Raw genomic sequence first — 18604 nt, forward strand, 5'->3', positions numbered from 1 at the left:
AGTGTTGAACAAATTAATCCATAGAGTCCGTAGCAAAATAGGCTAAATTGTACTTGGGTACCATACTTGTATGAGTGGGCTAAAGACATACAGTTTTTGTTTATGGGAACATAATTTATGAATGACTGAATTAAGAGGAATTAAGAGGCTCACTCTCATGGATAGATATAATCTAATGGGATATGCCAGTGGAAATCGTACCCATAATCATAGGAGCACTAGGCACGATCCCAAGATCCCTGAAAAGGAATCTAGAAAAACTAGAGGCTGAAGTAGCTCCAGGACTCATGCAGAAGAGTGTATCCTAGAAACGGCACACATAGTAAGAAAAGTGATGGACTCCTAAGGAGGCAGGATGCAACCCGGAACCCCACTATAAATACCACCCAGTCGAATTGGAGGACTGTGATAGAGCAAAAAAAAAAAAAAAAAAAAAAAAAAAAAAAAAAAAAAAAAAAATAATAATAATAATATAATAATAATAATAATAATAACGAGGTGGCCAAAACATGTAGACGACTTTTAAAAACCAGAAAAGAAGAAATAACAAGAAATACCGGATAGACCCCGGACGACTACAGCCCTGTTCCCGACCTACGAAGCGCACCTGTTTACCTGAGTTCCAAACTAGTATAACCGGTTGATGACCCCAGCCTGTCCCTAATAATAATAATAATAATAATAATAATAATAATAATAATAATAATAATAATGATAATAATAATAATAATAAGAAGGATAAGGGATATGCCAGTGGAAATCGTACCCATAATCATAGGAGCACTAGGCACGATCCAAGATCCCTGAAAAGGAATCTAGAAAAACTAGAGGCTGAAGTAGCTAGGACTCATGCAGAAGAGTGTGATCCTAGAAACGGCACACATAGTAAGAAAAGTGATGGACGCCTAGGAGGCAGGATGCAAACCCGGAACCCCACACTATAAATATCATCCAGTCGAATTGGAGGACTGTGATAGAGGCAAAAAAAAAAAAAAAAATAATAATAATAATAATAATAATTTTATAAAGCTAAAAAGAAAAAAAAGTACTATTAATATACCTTGAAGGGAAATAAATCTCTCAGATGATGCTGAAAAAAACATGCTGTATAATCTCATGAGTAAAACAGATTTATTATTTAGTTATTAGGTGAAAGGAAAAGTGTTACAATGAACAGACCAGCAAAACCACAAAATTCAAATACATCTTTTTAACAAAGCTGAGAAATCAAAGACATGTCCTTAACGAAGTTATAAAATTAAAGACATGTATTTAACAAAGCCTGGAAAATCAAAGACATGTTTTTAATGAAACCAATTATATTAAGACATGCCTTTTAGGACAAGAAGCAGGTCTGGAGGACGCATTCCGAAGTGTGTTTAAATGTCTATTGAGGCTGGAAGTAGAATTTTGTGATATATGCTAAGTGTAAAAACAAAGTTATTGTTTTTATTTTGAAAAAGTAATAATCTTTTGAAATAAAACAAAAGAGAGAAACGAATAACTTCTGGTTGAACTTTGAGCACTGAATTATGCTGAAACCACCTTCCAAAAATGAAAGCTTCCATCTGCTAAGGAGTTTGAAAGCACAAATATTTAAATGTAAAGTAATCACATTCAAAATGACTGTGAGTTATATGTTCAGAATCCAAGATTTCCGATGAGAAGCAATGAAGTAGAATAGAAACATAACGGATAATTACGCAGATGAAGCAAAGCCACAGTTTTGCAGCCTAATAAGCAGCCATTTAATTTTAAGAATATGGAATTAAGCAATATAAGCCATTGTTCAGAATTCATCAACACACACTAACGATTCCAAGTTCAGTAGCGTTTTCACTATGTACCTAACCCTGGCCTGGGTTACATGTGGTAGTTGCAGTGGTAGTACTAACCTGTGGTAGTTGCAGTAGTTGTTCCTGTAGTAGTTCCTGTAGTAGTTGCTGTGGTAGTACCCGTAGTAGTATCTGTAGTAGTTCCAGTGGTAGTTCCTGTGGTAGTTGCAGTGGTAGTATCCGTGGTAGTTGCAGTGGTTGTTTTCCTGTAGTAGTTTCCTAGTAGTTGCAGTTGGTAGGTACCCGGTAGTTGTATCCCTAGTAGTATTTCCAGTGTAGTCTCTGTCAGTAGTTTTTTCCAGTGGTAAGTTCCTGTGGTTGTTTCCCAGTTGGTTGTTTCCGGTGGTAGTAGCAGTGGTAGTATCTGTGGTAGTTGCAGTGGTTGTTCCTGTAGTAGTTCCTGTAGTAGTTGCAGTGGTGGTACCCGTAGTAGTATCTGTAGTAGTTCCAGTGGTAGTACCTGTAGTAGTTCCAGTGGTTGTTCCAGTGGTAGTTGCAGTGGTAGTATCCGTGGTAGTTGCAGTGGTTGTTCCAGTGGTTGTTCCTGTAGTAGTTCCAGTTGTAGTACCCGTTGTGGTGTCAGTGGTAGTTCCTGTAGTAGTTCCTGTGGTAGTTGCAATGGTAGTTCCAGTGGTTGTTCCTGTAGTAGTTCCAGTTGTAGTACCGGTTGTGGTGTCAGTGGTAGTTCCTGTAGTAGTTCCAGTGGTGGTTGCTGTTGTTGTACCTAAGATTGTTCCAGGGGTATAATCAGTGATATTTGCAGCTTTAACTAATGTACAGGTATAAATACCGATGTACCTTTAATAAATTCTAATAAATGATCAGTATTTTTATCTAAATATTCAGTGGTAATTATTTAGTTAGGTTTCACTGTAGTGTATCTATAACTTGTGGAGGTAGTGGGAGTTTTAATGGTAGTTTTGTACAATACAAAATATGTTGTTATTGAATAAAGCTGTATGAATAATTTAGGGTCTAGTTATATTTAAAAATTATATCTTTTATATAAAATATTACTAAAGCTGTATGAATAATTTAGGTTCTAGTTACATTCAAAAATTATATCTTTTATATGATTGTCGTTTATACATTATACATTTATACTTTTGATTCATTCCTTCCAAGAATGAACTTAGTAAGTTTCAAACCAAACACGAATTTATCATTTTATGCAGAGAATTTAAAAAAAGCCTGAGTGATTGCAGAAAAGCATTTGTAATCAAAATAATGGAAAACAAAAATGAAGCTTTGAACAGAGGCAGGATAAATTTCTTTAGAGAAAGAAGAAAAATTATTCATACTGGTATCAAAATCCCAAATAGGATATTGAGGAAGATATTTGTTGATAATGGTAATTTATTCTGGTACAGAAAATTCCAATGGGAAATTGAGGTTGGTAGGTAATAATAAAGGTAATTCATACTGGTACATAAATCCCAAATGCAAATTTGGCGAACATCATATGAATTAAGAAACAAATACAATTCAATGGTAAATTGAGGAAGATATGAATCAAGAAAAAAATGTAATTCAAAATGGTGCAAAAATCCTAAATGGGAGAGTAAGGAGGAAATGTCACAATTATTCAGGCAACTCTAGAACTGTCCTTATTTATTAATGAATGCTTCAAGTGGTTGAAATATTATGAACACATATCGTATAAGTGTTGAACAATTTTTTCCATAGAGTACGTAGCAAAATAGGCTAAATTGTCCTTGGGTACCATACTTGTATGAGTGGGCTAAAGACATTCAGTTTGTGTTTATGGGAATATAATTTAAGAATGATAGAATTAAGAGGAATTAAGAGGCTCACTCTCATGAATAGATATAATCTAATGGGAGAATTTATGCAAAGAAAGTTGTAAAAAATAATTATAGTGAACCATGCTCATTTAGATTTTATTCTGCTTAAAATTTAATTTGTAAAATTCTTATATTTGATCAGGTATTATTTTAGAATCAAAGGCTTTCATCCTTTTACCTAAAGGTTTTAGGACCATTTCCCTAAGTAGCCAAGTAACTCTATGATTTTAAGACATTTTCTCGTTTTAATTTAGAAAATTTGACTTTGCTGTTGAAATATTACCCAAATCATGAGATATCCTAGTTTTACTTTAGCAACAACAACAACAATAATAATAATAATAATAATAATAATAATAATAATAATAATAATAATAATAATAATAATAATAACTACTATACTACTACTACTCTACATACTACTCTACTACTACTACGAATAATAAAATAATAAATAATAACAATAATAATAATAATAATAATAATAATAATAAAAATTAAAATATACCTTGAAGGGAAATAAAACTCTAATATGATGCTTAAAAAACATGCTGTATAATCTCATGAGTAAAACAGATTTATTATTTAGTTATTAGGTGAAAGGAAAAGTGTTACAATGAACAGACCAGCAAAACCACAAAATTCAAATACATCTTTTTAACAAAGCTGAGAAATCAAAGACATGTCTTTAACAAAGCTGTAAAATAAAAGACATTTATTTAAAAAAGCCTGGAAAATTAAAGACTTTTTTTTAATGAAGCCAATTATATTAAGACATGCCTTTAAGGACAAGAAGCAGGTATGGAGGACACATGCCGAAGTGTGTTTAAACCTCTATTGAGACTGGAAGTAGAATTTTGTGATATATGCTAAGGGTAAAAACAAACTTATTGTTTCTATTTTGAAAAAGTAATAATCTTTTGAAACAAAACAAAAGAGAGAAAAGATAAGCTTCTGGTTGAACTTTGAGCACTGAATTATGCTGAAACCACCTTCCAAAAATGAAAGCTTCCATCTGCAAGCTAAGGAGTTTGACTAAGGAGTTTGAAAGCACAAATATTTAAATGTAAAGTAATCATATTCAAAATGACTGTGAGTTATATGTTCAGAATCCAAGATTTCCGATGAGAAGCAATGAAGTAGAATAGAAACATAACGGATAATTAAGCAGATGAAGCAAAGCCGCAGTTTTGCAGCTTAATAAGCAGCCGTTTAATTTTAAGAATATGGAATTAAGCAATATAAGCCATTGTTTAGAATTCTTCCACACACACTGACGATTCCAAGTTCAGTAGCGTTTTCATTATGTACCTAACCCTGGCCTGGGTTACCTGTGGTAGTTGCAGTGGTAGTACTAACCCGTGGTAGTTGCAGTGGTTGTTCCTGTAGTAGTTCCTGTAGTAGTTGCAGTGGTAGTACCCGTAGTAGTATCTGTAGTAGTTCCAGTTGTAGTTCCTGTGGTAGTTGCAGTGGTAGTATCCGTGGTAGTTGCAGTGGTTGTTCCTGTAGTAGTTCCTGTAGTAGTTGCAGTGGTAGTACCCGTAGTAGTATCTGTAGAAGTTCCAGTGGTAGTTCCTGTGGTAGTTGCAGTGGTAGTATCCGTGGTAGTTGCAGTGGTTGTTCCTGTAGTAGTTCCTGTAGTAGTTGCAGTGGTAGTACCCGTAGTAGTATCTGTTAGTCGTTCCAGGTTTTGTAGTTTCTGTGGTAGTTGCAGTGGTAGTATCCGTGGTAGTTGCAGTGGTTGTTCCTGTAGTAGTTCCTGTAGTAGTTGCAGTGGTAGTACCCGTAGTAGTATCTGTAGTAGTTCCAGTGGTAGTTCCTGTGGTGGTTCCAGTGGTTGTGCCGGTGGTAGTAGCAGTGGTAGTACCCGTAGTTAGTATTCCCTGTAGGTTAAGTATCCTGTATAGTTCCAGTGGTATGTTATCCCTGTTAGTAGTTGCCAGTGTAGGTTATCCGTTGGTATAGTTTGCCGAAGTGTTTTTCCTGTAGTTAGTTACCTGTAGTGAGTTGCCAGTGGTAGTTACCCGTAGGTAGTTATCTGTAGATTTGCAGTGGTTAGTTCCTGTGGTAGTTTGCCAGTTGGTAGTTAGTCTGTGGTAGTTTTTCAGTTGGTTTGTGTCCTGGTAGTAGTTCCTGTGGTAGTTGCAGTTGGTATACCCGTAGTAGGTAATCTGTTAGTAGTTCCAGTTTTGGTTAGTTCCTGTGGTTGTTCCGAGTTCCGTAGTTCCTGTAGTAGTTCCAGGGGTTGTTTCCAGTGGTGTTGCATTGGGGAGTATCCGTGTTAGTTTGCAGTGGTTTGTGCCTGTAGTAGTTTCGTGTAGTTTGCAGTGGTAGTTCCAGTGGTTGTTCCTGTAGTAGTTCCAGTTGCAGTACCCGTTGTGGTGTCAGTGGTAGTTCCTGTAGTAGTTCCAGTGGTGGTTGCTGTTGTTGTACCTAAGATTGTTCCAGGGGTATAATCAGTGATGTTTGCAGCTTTAACTAATGTACAGGTACAAATACCAATGTACCTTTAATAAATTCTTATAAATGATCAGTGTTTTTATCTAAATATTCAGTGGTAATTATTTAATTAGGTTTCACTGTAGTCTGTAGTGTATCTATAACTTCTGGAGGCAGTGGGAGTTCTAATGGTAGTCTTGTACAATACAAAATATGTTGTTATTGACTAAAGCTGTATGAATAATTTAGGGTCTAGTTACATTTAAAAATTATATCTTTTATATAAAATATGACTAAAGCTGTATGAATAATTTAGGTTCTAGTTACATTCAAAAATTATATCTTTTTATATGATTGTCGTTTATACATTATACATTTATACTTTTGATTCATTCCTTCCAAGAATGAACTTAGTATGTTTCAAACCAAACACGAATTTATCTTTTTATGCAGAGAATTTTAAAAAAGCCTGAGTGATTGCAGAAAAGCATTTATAATCAAAATAATGGAAAACAAAAATGAAGCTTTGAACAGAGGAAGGATAATTTTCTTTAAAGAAAGATGAAAAACTATTCATACTGGTATCAAAATCCCAAATAGGATATTGAGGAAGATATTTGTTGATAATGGTAATTTATTCTGGTACAGAAAATTCCAATGGGAAATTGAGGGTGGTAGGTAATAATAAAGGTAATTCATACTGGTACATAAATCTCAAATGCAAATTTGGCGAACATCATATGAATTAAGAAACAAATACAATTCAATGGTAAATTGAGGAAGATATGAATCAAGAAAAAAATGCAATTCGAACTGGTGCAAAAATCCCAAATGGGAGAGTAAGGAGGAAATGTCACAATATTTCAGGGAACTCTAGAACTGTCCTTATTTATTAAAGAACACTTCAAGTGGTTGAAATATTATGAACACATATCGTATAAGTGTTGAAGAATTTTTTCCATAGAGTCCGTAGCAAAATAGGCTAAAATGTCCTTGGGTACCATACTTGTATGAGTGGGCTAAAGACATTCAGTTTGTGTTTATGGGAATATAATTTAAGAATGATAGAATTAAGAGGAATTAAGAGGCTCACTCTCATGAATAGATATAATCTAATGGGAGAATTTATGCAAAGAAAGTTGTAAAAAATAATTATAGAGAACCATGCTCATTTAGATTTTATTCTGCTCAAAATTTAATTTGTAAAATTCTTATATTTGATCAGGTATTATTTTAGAATCAAAGGCTTTCATCCTTTTACCTAAAGGTTTTAGGACCATTTCCCTAAGTAGCTCAGTAGCTCTATGATTTTAAGACACTTTCTCGTTTTAATTTAGAAAATTTGACTTTGCTGTTAAAATATTACCCAAATCATGAGATATCCTAGTTTTACTTTAGCAATAATAATAATAATAATAATATAATAATAATAATAATAATCAATAATAATAATAATAATAATAATAATAATAATAATAATAATAATAATAATAATAAGAATAATAATTAATTAATAATAATAGTAATAATAATAATAATAATAATAAAATAATAATAATAATAATAATAATAATAATAATAAAAATTCAGAATGAAAAATAGTAAAAAGGACTATAAATATACCTTGAAGGGAAATAAAACTCTAATATGATGCTTAAAAAACATGCTGTATAATCTCATGAGTAAAACAGATTTATTATTTAGTTATTAGGTGAAAGGAAAAGTGTTACAATGAACAGACCAGCAAAACCACAAAATTCAAATACATCTTTTTAACAAAGCTGAAGAATCAAAGACATATCTTTAACGAAGTTATAAAATAAGAGATATGTATTTAACAAAGCCTGGAAAATCAAAGACATGTTTTTAATGAAGCCAATTATATTAAGACATGCCTTTAAGGACAAGAGGCAGTTCTGAAGGACACATGCAGAAGTGTATTATTTAAACCTCTATTGAGACCGGAAGCAGAATTTTGTGGTAAATGCTAAGGGTAAAAACAAACTTATTGTTTCTATTTTGAAAAAGTAATAATCTTTTGAAATAAAACAAGAGATAGAAAAGAAAAGGTTCTAGTTGAATTGAGCACTAAATTATGCTGAAACCACCTTCCAAAAATGAAAGCTTTCATCTGCAAGCGAAGAAGTTTGAAAGCACAAATATTAAAATGTAAAGTAACCACATTCAAAATGACTATGAGTTATATGTTCAGAAACCAAGATTTCCGACGAGAAGCAATGGAGTAGAATAGAAACATAACGGATAATTAAGCAGATGAAGCAAAGACACAGTTTTGCAGCCTAATAAGCAGCTGTTTAATTTTAAGAATATGGAATTAAGCAATATAAGCCATTGTTCAGAATTCTTCCACACACACTGACGATTCCAAGTTCAGTAGCGTTTTCACTATGTACCTAACCCTGGCCTGGGTTACCTGTGGTAGTTGCAGTGGCAGTACTAACCCGTGGTAGTTGCAGTGGTTGTTCCTGTAGTAGTTCCTGTAGTAGTTGCAGTGGTAGTTCCTGTGGTGGTTCCAGTGGTAGTACCTGTAGTAGTTCCAGTGGTTGTTCCAGTGGTTGTTCCAGTTGTAGTTGCAGTGGTAGTATCCGTGGTAGTTCCTGTTGTTGTTCCTGTAGTAGTTCCTGTGGTAGTTGCAGTGGTAGTACCCGTAGTAGTGTCTGTAGTAGTTCCAGTGGTAGTTCCTGTTGTGGTTCCAGTGGTAGTACCTGTAGTAGTTCCAGTGGTTGTTGCAGTGGTAGTATCCGTGGTAGTTGCAGTGGTTGTTCCTGTAGTAGTTCCTGTGGTAGTTGCAGTGGTAGTTCCAGTGGTAGTTCCAGTGGTTGTTCCTGTGGTAGTTCCAGTTGTAGTGCCCGTTGTGGTGTCAGTGGTAGTTCCTGTAGTAGTTCCAGTGGTGGTTGCTGTTGTTGTGCCTAAGATTGTTCCAGAGGTATAATCAGTGATATTTTCAGGTTTAACTAATGTACAGGTACAAATGCCAATATACCTTTAATAAATCCTAATAAATGATCAGTATTTTTATCTAAATATTCAGTGGTAATGATTTAATTAGGTTTCACTGTAGTGTATCTATAACTTCTTGAGGTAGTGGGAGTTCTAATGGTAGTTTTGTACAATACAAAATATGTTGTCATTGACTAAAGTTGTATGAATAATTTAGGTTCTAGTTACATTTAAAAATTATATCATTTATATGATTGTCGTTTATACATTATACATTTATACTTTTGATTCATTCCTTCCAAGAATGAACTTAGTAAGTTTCAAACCAAATACTAATTTATCCTTTTATGCAGAGAATTTAAAAAAAGCCTGAGTGATTGCAGAAAAGCATTTATAATCAAAATAATGGAAAACAAAAATGAAGCTTTGAACAGAGGCAGGATAAATTTCTTTAGAGAAAGAAGAAAAATTATTCATACTGGTATCAAAATCCCAAATAGGATATTGAGGAAGATATTTGTTGATAATGGTAATTCAAACTGGCACAGAAAATTCCAATGGGAAATCGAGGAAGGTAGGTAATAATAAAGGTAATTCATACTGGTACATAAATCCAAAATGCAAATTTGGCGAACATATGAATTAAGAAACAAATACAATTCAATGGTAAATTGAGGAAGATATGAATTAAGAAAGAAACGAAATTCAAAATGGAGCAAAAATCCCAAATGGGAGAGTAAGGAGGAAATGTCACAATATTTCAGGCAACTCTAGAACTGTCATTATTTATTAATGAACACTTCAAGTGGTTGAAATATTATGAACACTTATCTGTAAGTGATGAATAATTTGTTCCATAGAGTCCGTAGCAAAATAGGTTAAATTGTCCTTGGGTACCATACTTTTATGGGTGAGCTAAAGACATTAAGTTTGTGTTTATGGGAATATAATTTCAGAATGACTGAATTAAGAGGAATTAAGATGCTCACTCTCATGGATAGATATAATCTAATGGGAGAATGTATCCATAGAAAATTGTAAAAAAATAATTATAGTGAAAATCGCTCATTTTGATTTTATTCTGCTCAAAATTTTATTTGGGAAATTCTTATATTTGATCAGGTATTATTTTAGGATAAAAGGCTTTCGTCCTTTTACCTAAAGGTTTTTGGACCTTTTCTCTAAGTAGCTCAGTAGCTATATGATTTTAGGACATTTTCTCGTTTTAATTTAGAAAATTTGACTTTGCTGTTAAAATTTTACCCAAATCATGAGATATTCTAGTTTTACTTAAGTAATTATAATAATAATAATAATAATAATAATAATAATAATAATAATAATAATAATAATAATAATAATAATAATAACAATAATAATAATTAGATTCAGAATGCTAAATAGGAACACGACTATAAATGTATCTTGAAGGGAAATAAAATTTTCAGATGATGCTGGAAAAACTTCCTGTATAATCTCGTGGGTAAAACATTTTTTAAATTTGTTTTTTAGGTGATAGGAATAGTGTTTATCACAATGAACAGGACACAAAAACCAAGTAATTCAAATACATGTTTTTAACAAAGCTGATAAATCAAAGACATGTCGTCAAGAAAGCCAGGTAAATCAAAGACATGTTTTTTATGAAGCCAGTTTTATTAAGACATGCCATTAAGGACAAGAAGCAGATCTGAAGTGCACACGCAGAGGTGTATTTAAACGTCTATTGAGACTAGAAGCCGATCTTTGTGATATATGGTAAGGGAAAAAGCAAACTGAATGTTTTTATTTTGAAAACGTGATATCTTTTGAAATGAAACGAAAGAGAGAAAAGAAAAGGCTCTAGTTGAATTGAGCACTGAATTATGCTGAAACCACCTTCCAATAATGAAAGCTTCTATCTGCAAGCGAGGGGTAGTGAAAGCACTAATATATAAATGTGAAATAATCATATTCAAAATGACTATGCGTTATATGTTCAGAATCCAAGATTTCTAACGAGAAGCAATGAAGTAGAATAGAAACATGACGGATAATTAAGCAGATGAAGCAAAACCACAGTTTCGCAGCCGAATAAGCAGCTGTTTAATTGTAAGAATATGAAAGTATGCAAAGTCCTCAGAGCCAAAGCCATTCATAAGAGTACATAAACCATTTTTTTTTTTTTTAGAATTCATCCACATGCACACTGCGATTCCAAGTTCAGTAGCGTTTTCACTATGTACCTAACCCTGGCCTGGGTTACCTGTGGTAGTTGCAGTGGTAGTTCCAGTTGTGGTTCCTGTGGTCGTTGCAGTGGTAGTGCCTGTGGTGGTTCCAGTGGTAGTTCCTGTGGTCGTTGCAGTGGTAGTACCTGTGGTAGTACCTGTGGTAGTTGCAGTGGTAGTACCTGTGGTTGTTCCAGTCGTAGTTCCTGTGGTAGTACCTGTGGTTGTTCCAGTGGTAGTTCCAGTGGTTGTTCCTGTGGTAGTTCCTGTAGTAGTTCCAGTGGTGGTTGCTGTTGTTGTACCTGAGATTGTTCCAGGGGTATAATCAGTGATATTTGCAGGTTTAACTAATGTACAGGTACAAATGCCAATGTATCTTTAATAAATTCAAATAAATGATCAGTGTTTTTATCTAAATATTCAGTGGTAGTGATTTACTTAGGTTTCACTGTAGTGTATCTGTAACTTCTGGAGGTAGTGGGAGTTTTAATGGTAATTTTGTACAGTTCAAAATATGTTGATATTGACTAAAGCTGTATGAATGAATAAGGGTCTAGTTACATTTAAAAATTATATCATTTATATGATTGTCATTTATAAGTTATACATTTATACTTTTGATTTATTCCTTCTAAGAATGAACTTAGAAAGTTTCACACCAAACATGAATTTATCATTTTATGCAGAGAATTAAAAAGAAAAAGCTGTGTGATTCCAGAAAAGCATTTGTAATCAAACTAAGGGAAAGCAAAAACGAAGCTTTGAACAGAGGCAGGATAATTTTCTTTAGAGAAAGAGGGAAAAATTATTCATACTGGTATGAATATCCCAAAATAGGACATTAAGGAAGATATTTGTTGACAATGGTAATTCAAACTGCCACAGAAAATTCCAATGGGAAATTGAGGGTGGTAGGTAATAATAAAGGTAATTCATACTGGTACATAAATCCAAATGCAAATTTGGCGAACATATGAATTAAGAAACAAATACAATTCAATGGTAAATTGAGGAAGATATGAATTAAGAAAGAAATGCAATTCAAAATGGCGCAAAAATCCCAAATGGGAGATTAAGGAGGAAATGTCACAATATTTCAGGCAACTCTAGAACTGTCCTTATTTATTAATGAATACTTCAAGTGGTTGAAATATTATGAACACATCGTATAAGTGTTGAACAATTTGTTCCATAGAGTCCGTAGCAAAATAGGCTAAATTGTCCTTGGGTACCATACTTGTATGAGTGGGCTAAAGACATTCAGTTTGTGTTTATGGGAATATAATTTAAGAATGATAGAATTAAGAGGAATTAAGAGGCTCACTCTCATGGATAGATATAATCTAATGGGAGAATTTATGCAAAGAAAGTTATAAAAAATAATTATAGTGAACCTTGCTCATTTAGATTTTATTCTGCTTAAAATTTAATTTGTAAAATTCTTATATTTGATCAGGTATTATTTTAGGATCAAAGGCTTTCATCCTTGTACCTAAAGGTTTTAGGACCATTTCCCTAAGTAGCTCAGTAGCTCTTAAGATTTTAAGACATTTTCTCGTTTTAATTTAGAAAATTTGACTTTGCTGTTGAAGTTTTACCCAAATCATGAGATATTTTAGTTTTACGTAAGTAATAATAATAATAATAATAATAATAATAATGAATAATAATATAAAATAATAATAATTTTAATATAATAATAAGAATAATAATAATAATAATAATAATAATAATGAATAAATTTAATAATAATAAAATAATAATAATATTCTTAAAATTCAGAATGTTAAATAGGAACACGACTCTAAATATACCTTGAAGGGAAATAAAACTCTCAGATGATGCTGGAAAAACTTCCTGTATAATCTCGTGGGTAAAACATTTTTTTAATTTATTTTTTTGGTGATAGGAAAGTGTTTATTACAATGAACAGGACACAAAAACTAAGTAATTCAAATACATGTTTTTAACAAAGCTGAGAAACCAAAGACGTCTTCAAGAAAGCCAGGTAAATCAAAGACATGTTTTTTATGAAGCCACTTACATTAAGACATGCCATTAAGGATAAGAAGCAGATCTGAAGTACACATGCAGAAGTGTATTTAAACGTCTATTGAGACTAGAAGGCGATTTTTGGGATATATGGTAAGGGAAAAAGCAAAATTAATGTTTTTATTTTGAAAACATGACATCTTTTGAAATGAAACGAAAGAGAAAAAAGAAAAGGTTCTAGTTGAATTGAGCACTGAATTATGCTGAAGCCACCTTCCAATAATGAAAGCTTCTATCTGCAAGCGAGGGGTAGTGAAAGCACAAATCTATAAATGTGAAGTAATCATATTCAAAATGACTATGCGTTATATGTTCAGAATCCAAGATTTCTAACGAGAAGCAATGAAGTAGAATAGAAACATGACGGATAATTAAGCAAATGAAGCAAAACCAGTTTCGCAGCCGAATAAGCAGCTGTTTAATTGTAATAATATGAAAATATGCAAAGTCCTCAGAGCCAAAGCCATTCATAAGAGTACATAAACCATTTTTTTTAGAATTCATCCACAAACACACTGGCGATTCCAAGTTCAGTAGCGTTTTTACTATGTACCTAACCCTGGCCTGGGTTACCTGTGGTAGTTGCAGTGGTAGTTCCAGTTGTGGTTCCTGTGGTCGTTGCAGTGGTAGTGCCTGTGGTGGTTCCAGTGGTAGTTCCTGTAGTCGTTGCAGTGGTAGTACCTGTGGTGGTTCCTGTGGTAGTTCCTGTGGTAGTTGCAGTGGTAGTTCCTGTGGTAGTGCCTGTGGTTGTTCCAGTGGTAGTACCTGTGGTAGTTCCTGTGGTAGTTGCAGTGGTTGTTCCAGTGTTAGTTCCTGTGGTTGTTCCAGTGGTAGTACCTGTGGTTGTTCCAGTTGTAGTTCCTGTAGTAGTGCCAGTGGTAGTACCTGTTGTTGTTCCAGTGGTAGTACCTGTGGTAGTGCCTGTGGTAGTACCTGTGGTAGTACCTGTAGTTGTGCCTGTGGTAGTACCTGTTGTTGTTCCTGTGGTGGTTCCTGTAGATGTGCCTGTTGTAGTACCTGATGTTGTCCCTGTGGTAGTACCTGTAGTTGTGCCTGTGGTAGTTCCAGTTGTTGTACCTGTGGTAGTTCCAGTAGTTGTTCCAGTTGTTGTACCTGAGGTTGTTCCAGTGGTTGTTCCAGTACTAGTTCCAGTGGTAGTTCCAGTAGTGGTTGAACCGGTGGATCCTGCGAAGAAAAAAAATTAGATTAGAATAAATGGTCAAATTACATCTATATAAACTTTGTTACAGTCTTCCAGGAGATCTGTTAAATCTTTGCTCCAAATTCAGAAATACTTCCTTATTCATTTAGACTTGGACGAGGATGCAGACTTCTCATGCAAACGCGTTACGAAGTGTATGAGAAATGTGTTGCGATGTGTGTCAACTTACCTCATAATCCCATTTTTAAAACTGTCAGTGATTCAGTGGTTTCATTGTCATTGGGGAAAAATGGCTTCATCCTAACTCTTGATCAAAGGAATTAGAAAATAAATGGAGTTTTGTACTTAAATTGTAACCCCATTTTTGAGGTGAGAATAAAACCTCACTTTAAAATGAGAATGCAGGTTCCCTTTGATGTGGTAACTGAAAGCTTTCAGAGGAATTTAAATTTAATTTTAGATGCCAAATTTGGAAAGGTCAGTATTCTTTATCACTATTACTTGCTGATAGAGGTGACTTTATCGTCTAGAATCTCTTGCTTTATTTAGTTAAGAAAGCCCACATTTCCTTCAAAATTATTAAGTTAATAATCTTAAAAGCTTTGCCTCCCTTCCTCCGACTTCGTAATAATAGTAGTGATAATGTCTTTTACAACCTCAGTAAAGTGATATAATTGCTATATTATTTGGAACCGTACGGTAAGGAAAGCGTCGACAATTAGAATTACTGGGTTGAATCTGTCATCTTGAGAAAGCCGCAATGGAAAAGACACTCTAAAAAAGAGTTTAGTATTTTGCTCAGTGGTTGATAAAGCCAGTTGTAAGCTTAAATCAAGAAGGGAGAAGAATGTACAGATGAATGAACTGGCAGAGGGGAAAAATCTTAGGCGAAAGATTTAAGGTCTTTAGGAATGCCATTTTATGATCAGAAAGGGGCGAGACTTGAGGGCAATGAAGTAATTTTTTTTTTTTTTGAAGAAGAAGAAGAAGAAGAAAGAGAGTAAATTAGTCTCTTGGTTGGCAAGAAGGAAAATGTCTACAATCTGAGATTTAAGGTCGAGGAAAAAGAGCAATTATAAACAATTATTAAAGGCACTTATTGTAGTCATGTTCGGAAGCAGAATCACGTTCTTGTTGCATGAACTGGTCCATCACGTTTTGAATTTGAAGAACAAACTGGGTTTCACCCCCCCCCCCCCCCCCCTCGTATGTGGGTTGCCTGAAATAATCTCTGAGTACAAATCTCAGCTCATAGGTAGACACAGAAGTGGCTGATGAGAGAGTTATTGCGCATGATCCGGTTAGCTACATGTGTGAAAATTGCAGTTACTGTAACACATTTTGGATTGAATTTTAAGAGAAAATTATCTCGAATATTTTGTATATAGAGCCACCTGGAATAATTTGGCTTCATGAAACTATAAACAGTTAACTGTTTAACTTTTATGCGTAGGTAATCTTTGCAGCATCATTATCAGAGGTAACAGGATCATTACACGCGCCATGATAGCTCATTTTCTTTGTAACAAGATTTCGAAGTGGAAAGGCTACCTCTCATATTTTACATAAATCGTACATGAATTGTTCAGGGTTTTTAATTCCTCCTCTTTTGTATTTGATGTTATTTGAAATATGTCTGCTATGATTTTATTTTGCATATTCCTAGTCGTTTTTATTGGAAGCTCCAAAACTTTACCTGAAAGGCTGGGCAGGATGTAGGATACAGCTTGGGAAGAATGATTACAAGACTGTTTCATGAATTTTTTTTTAGGATTAAAGGTCTTCCATTCACCCTATGGAAAGGAAACTGTCAGATGGTGCCAAAAAAGATCATTATAACTCAAGCCATTTAACGGTCGCAGTTTATGTCTTTATTTCAACGACATACAATCAAACACCATTGTTACAAAAATCAGTGAATTTATGCCCTTCCAAACCTGGCGTGGAATAAGGGAAGAAGATTAAAGCATCACGAAAAAAGATGAACAACATTGTGCATAAATCTTGTACTGTGCACTTGCTTTGGTATATTTACCAGAACCTAAAACCACAAACGATCAATGGATTATAGAATTAGTCAGTTGGAGAGGAAATTGTCTTACGAAAGTTTACTGAAGTTTGCAAAGTCTGGGATAGAGCAGGTCAGTTCGTTTGGCCAAAGCAGGCCAAAGAGGGGTCTTTCTCCTAAGCGGAAGTCCAGGTTTCATCACTCCAGTCTGAATTTGGGGTAACTGAGTGCTACTTGTTTCAGTAGTTGTGCCTTTGGCTGTACCAGAGGTAGTTCCTGATGTCGTAAATTTGGTCGTACCTTGGTAGTGCCAGTAGTAGTACCTATGGTAGTGATAATCGTAGTATTTCAGACAGTACCTGTGGTACTTCCACTGGAAGTTGTAGATCCTGTGCTGCCACTCGAAGTGCTTCCGCTGGATGTTGTAGGTCCTGTGCTGCCACTCGATGTGCTTCCGCTGGATGTTGTAGGTCCTGTGCTGCCACTCGAAGTGCTTCCGCTGGATGTTGTAGGTCCTGTGCTGCCACTCGAAGTGCTTCCGCTGGATGTTGTAGGTCCTGTGCTGCCCACTCGAGTGCTTCCGCTGGAATGTTGTAGGTCCGGTTGCTGCCACCGAAGTGCTTCCGCTGGAGGAGGTCCGGTTGCTGAACTTCGAAAGTGCTTCCGCTGGATGTTGTAGGTACTGTGCTGCCAATCGAAGTGCTTCCGCTGGATGTTGTGTTCCTGTTGCTGCACTGAAGTGCTTCCGCTGGATGTATGTAGGTCCTGGGCTGCCACTCGAAGTGCTTCCGCTGGATTGTTGTAGGTCATGTGGCTGCACTCGACAGTGCTCCGCTGGAAGTTGTAGGTCCGTGCTGACACTCGAAGTGCTTCCGCTGGATGTTGTAGTCCGGTGCTGCCACTCGAAGTGCTTCCGCGGATGTTGTGGCCCCTTGTGCTGCCACCGAAAGTGCTTCCGCGGAAGTTGTAGGTCCTGTGCTGCCACTCGAAGTTGCTTCGCTGGATGTTGTAGGTCTGTGCTGCACTCGAAGTGCTCCGCTGGAGGTTGTAGGTCCTTGTCCGTGCTGCACTCGAAGTGCTTCCGCGGAGTTGTAGGTCCTGTGCTGCCACTCGAAGTGCTTCCGCTGATGTTGTAGTCCGTGCGCCACTCGAAGTGCTTCCGCTGGAAGTTGTAGGTTTGTGCTGCCACTCGAAGTGCTTCCGCTGGATGTTGTAGGTCCTGTGCTGCCACTCGAAGTGCTTCCGCTGGATGTTGTAGGTCCTGTGCTGCCACTCGAAGTGCTTCCGCTGGATGTTGTAGGTCCTGTGCTGCCACTCGAAGTGCTTCCGCTGGATGTTGTAGGTCCTGTGCTGCCACTCGAAGTGCTTCCGCTGGACCCTAAGTTGTAAGGTCCTGTGCTGCCACTCGAAGTGCTTCCGCTGGAAGTTGTAGGTCCTGTGCTGCCACTCGAAGTGCTTCCGCTGGATGTTGTAGGTCCTGTGCTGCCACTCGAAGTGCTTCCACTAGGTGTTGAAGGTCCTGTACTTCCACTCGAAGTGCTTCCGCTGGATGTTGTAGGTCCTGTGCTGCCACTCGAAGTGCTTCCACTGGATGTTGTAGGTCCTGTACTTCCACTCGAAGTACTTCCACTAACTGTCGAAGGTCCTGTACTTCCACTCGAAGTGCTTCCACTAGGTGTTGAAGGTCCTGTACTTCCACTCGAAGTGCTTCCACTAACTGTCGAAGGTCCTGTGCTGCTACTCGTAGTGTTTCCACTAGCTGTTGTAGGTCTTGTACTGCTACTTGTAGCATTTCCGCTAACTGTTGTTGGTCCTGTGCTGCCACTTGTAGTGTTTCCGCCAACTGTTGTTGGTCCTGTGCTGCCACTTGTAGTGTTTCCACTAACTGTTGTTGGTCCTGTGCTGCCACTTGTAGCGTTTCCGCCAACTGTTGTTGGTCCTGTGCTGCCACTTGTAGTGTTTCCACTAACTGTTGTTGGTCCTGTGCTGCCACTTGTAGCAGTTCCGCTAGCTGTTGAAGGTCCTGTGCTGCCACTTGTAGCATTTCCGCTAACTGTTGTTGGTCCTGTGCTGCCACTTGTAGCATTTCCGCTAGCTGTTGAAGGTCCTGTGCTGCCACTTGTAGCGTTTCCGCT

The 18604-nt window shown here is 36.0% G+C and overlaps 2 protein-coding genes across 2 annotated transcripts in view; both read right to left on the reverse strand.

Annotated features, from left to right (window-relative positions):
* Positions 1-17279, reverse strand: part of LOC135213770 (mucin-2-like) — a 70443-nt gene extending 53164 nt beyond the window's left edge. The window contains exons 1-8 of the mRNA XM_064247897.1: positions 16829-17279; positions 13873-14484; positions 11286-11549; positions 8542-9009; positions 5943-6073; positions 5000-5339; positions 2079-2559; positions 1896-2041 (exon numbers count right to left, since the gene is read on the reverse strand). Coding sequence (XP_064103967.1) covers positions 1896-2041; positions 2079-2559; positions 5000-5339; positions 5943-6073; positions 8542-9009; positions 11286-11549; positions 13873-14484; positions 16829-17279 — 2893 coding nt within the window. The remainder of the gene's footprint in view (positions 1-1895; positions 2042-2078; positions 2560-4999; positions 5340-5942; positions 6074-8541; positions 9010-11285; positions 11550-13872; positions 14485-16828) is intronic.
* The window catches only part of LOC135213771 (mucin-2-like), a 9734-nt gene continuing 8405 nt past the window's right edge, over positions 17276-18604 (reverse strand). Inside the window, exon 8 of the mRNA XM_064247898.1 lies at positions 17276-18604. This exon is cut by the window's right edge and continues 266 nt beyond it. Coding sequence (XP_064103968.1) covers positions 17276-18604 — 1329 coding nt within the window.

The sequence above is a fragment of the Macrobrachium nipponense genome, chromosome 43 (assembly GCF_015104395.2).
Source record: "Macrobrachium nipponense isolate FS-2020 chromosome 43, ASM1510439v2, whole genome shotgun sequence".
NCBI lineage: Eukaryota > Metazoa > Arthropoda > Malacostraca > Decapoda > Palaemonidae > Macrobrachium > Macrobrachium nipponense.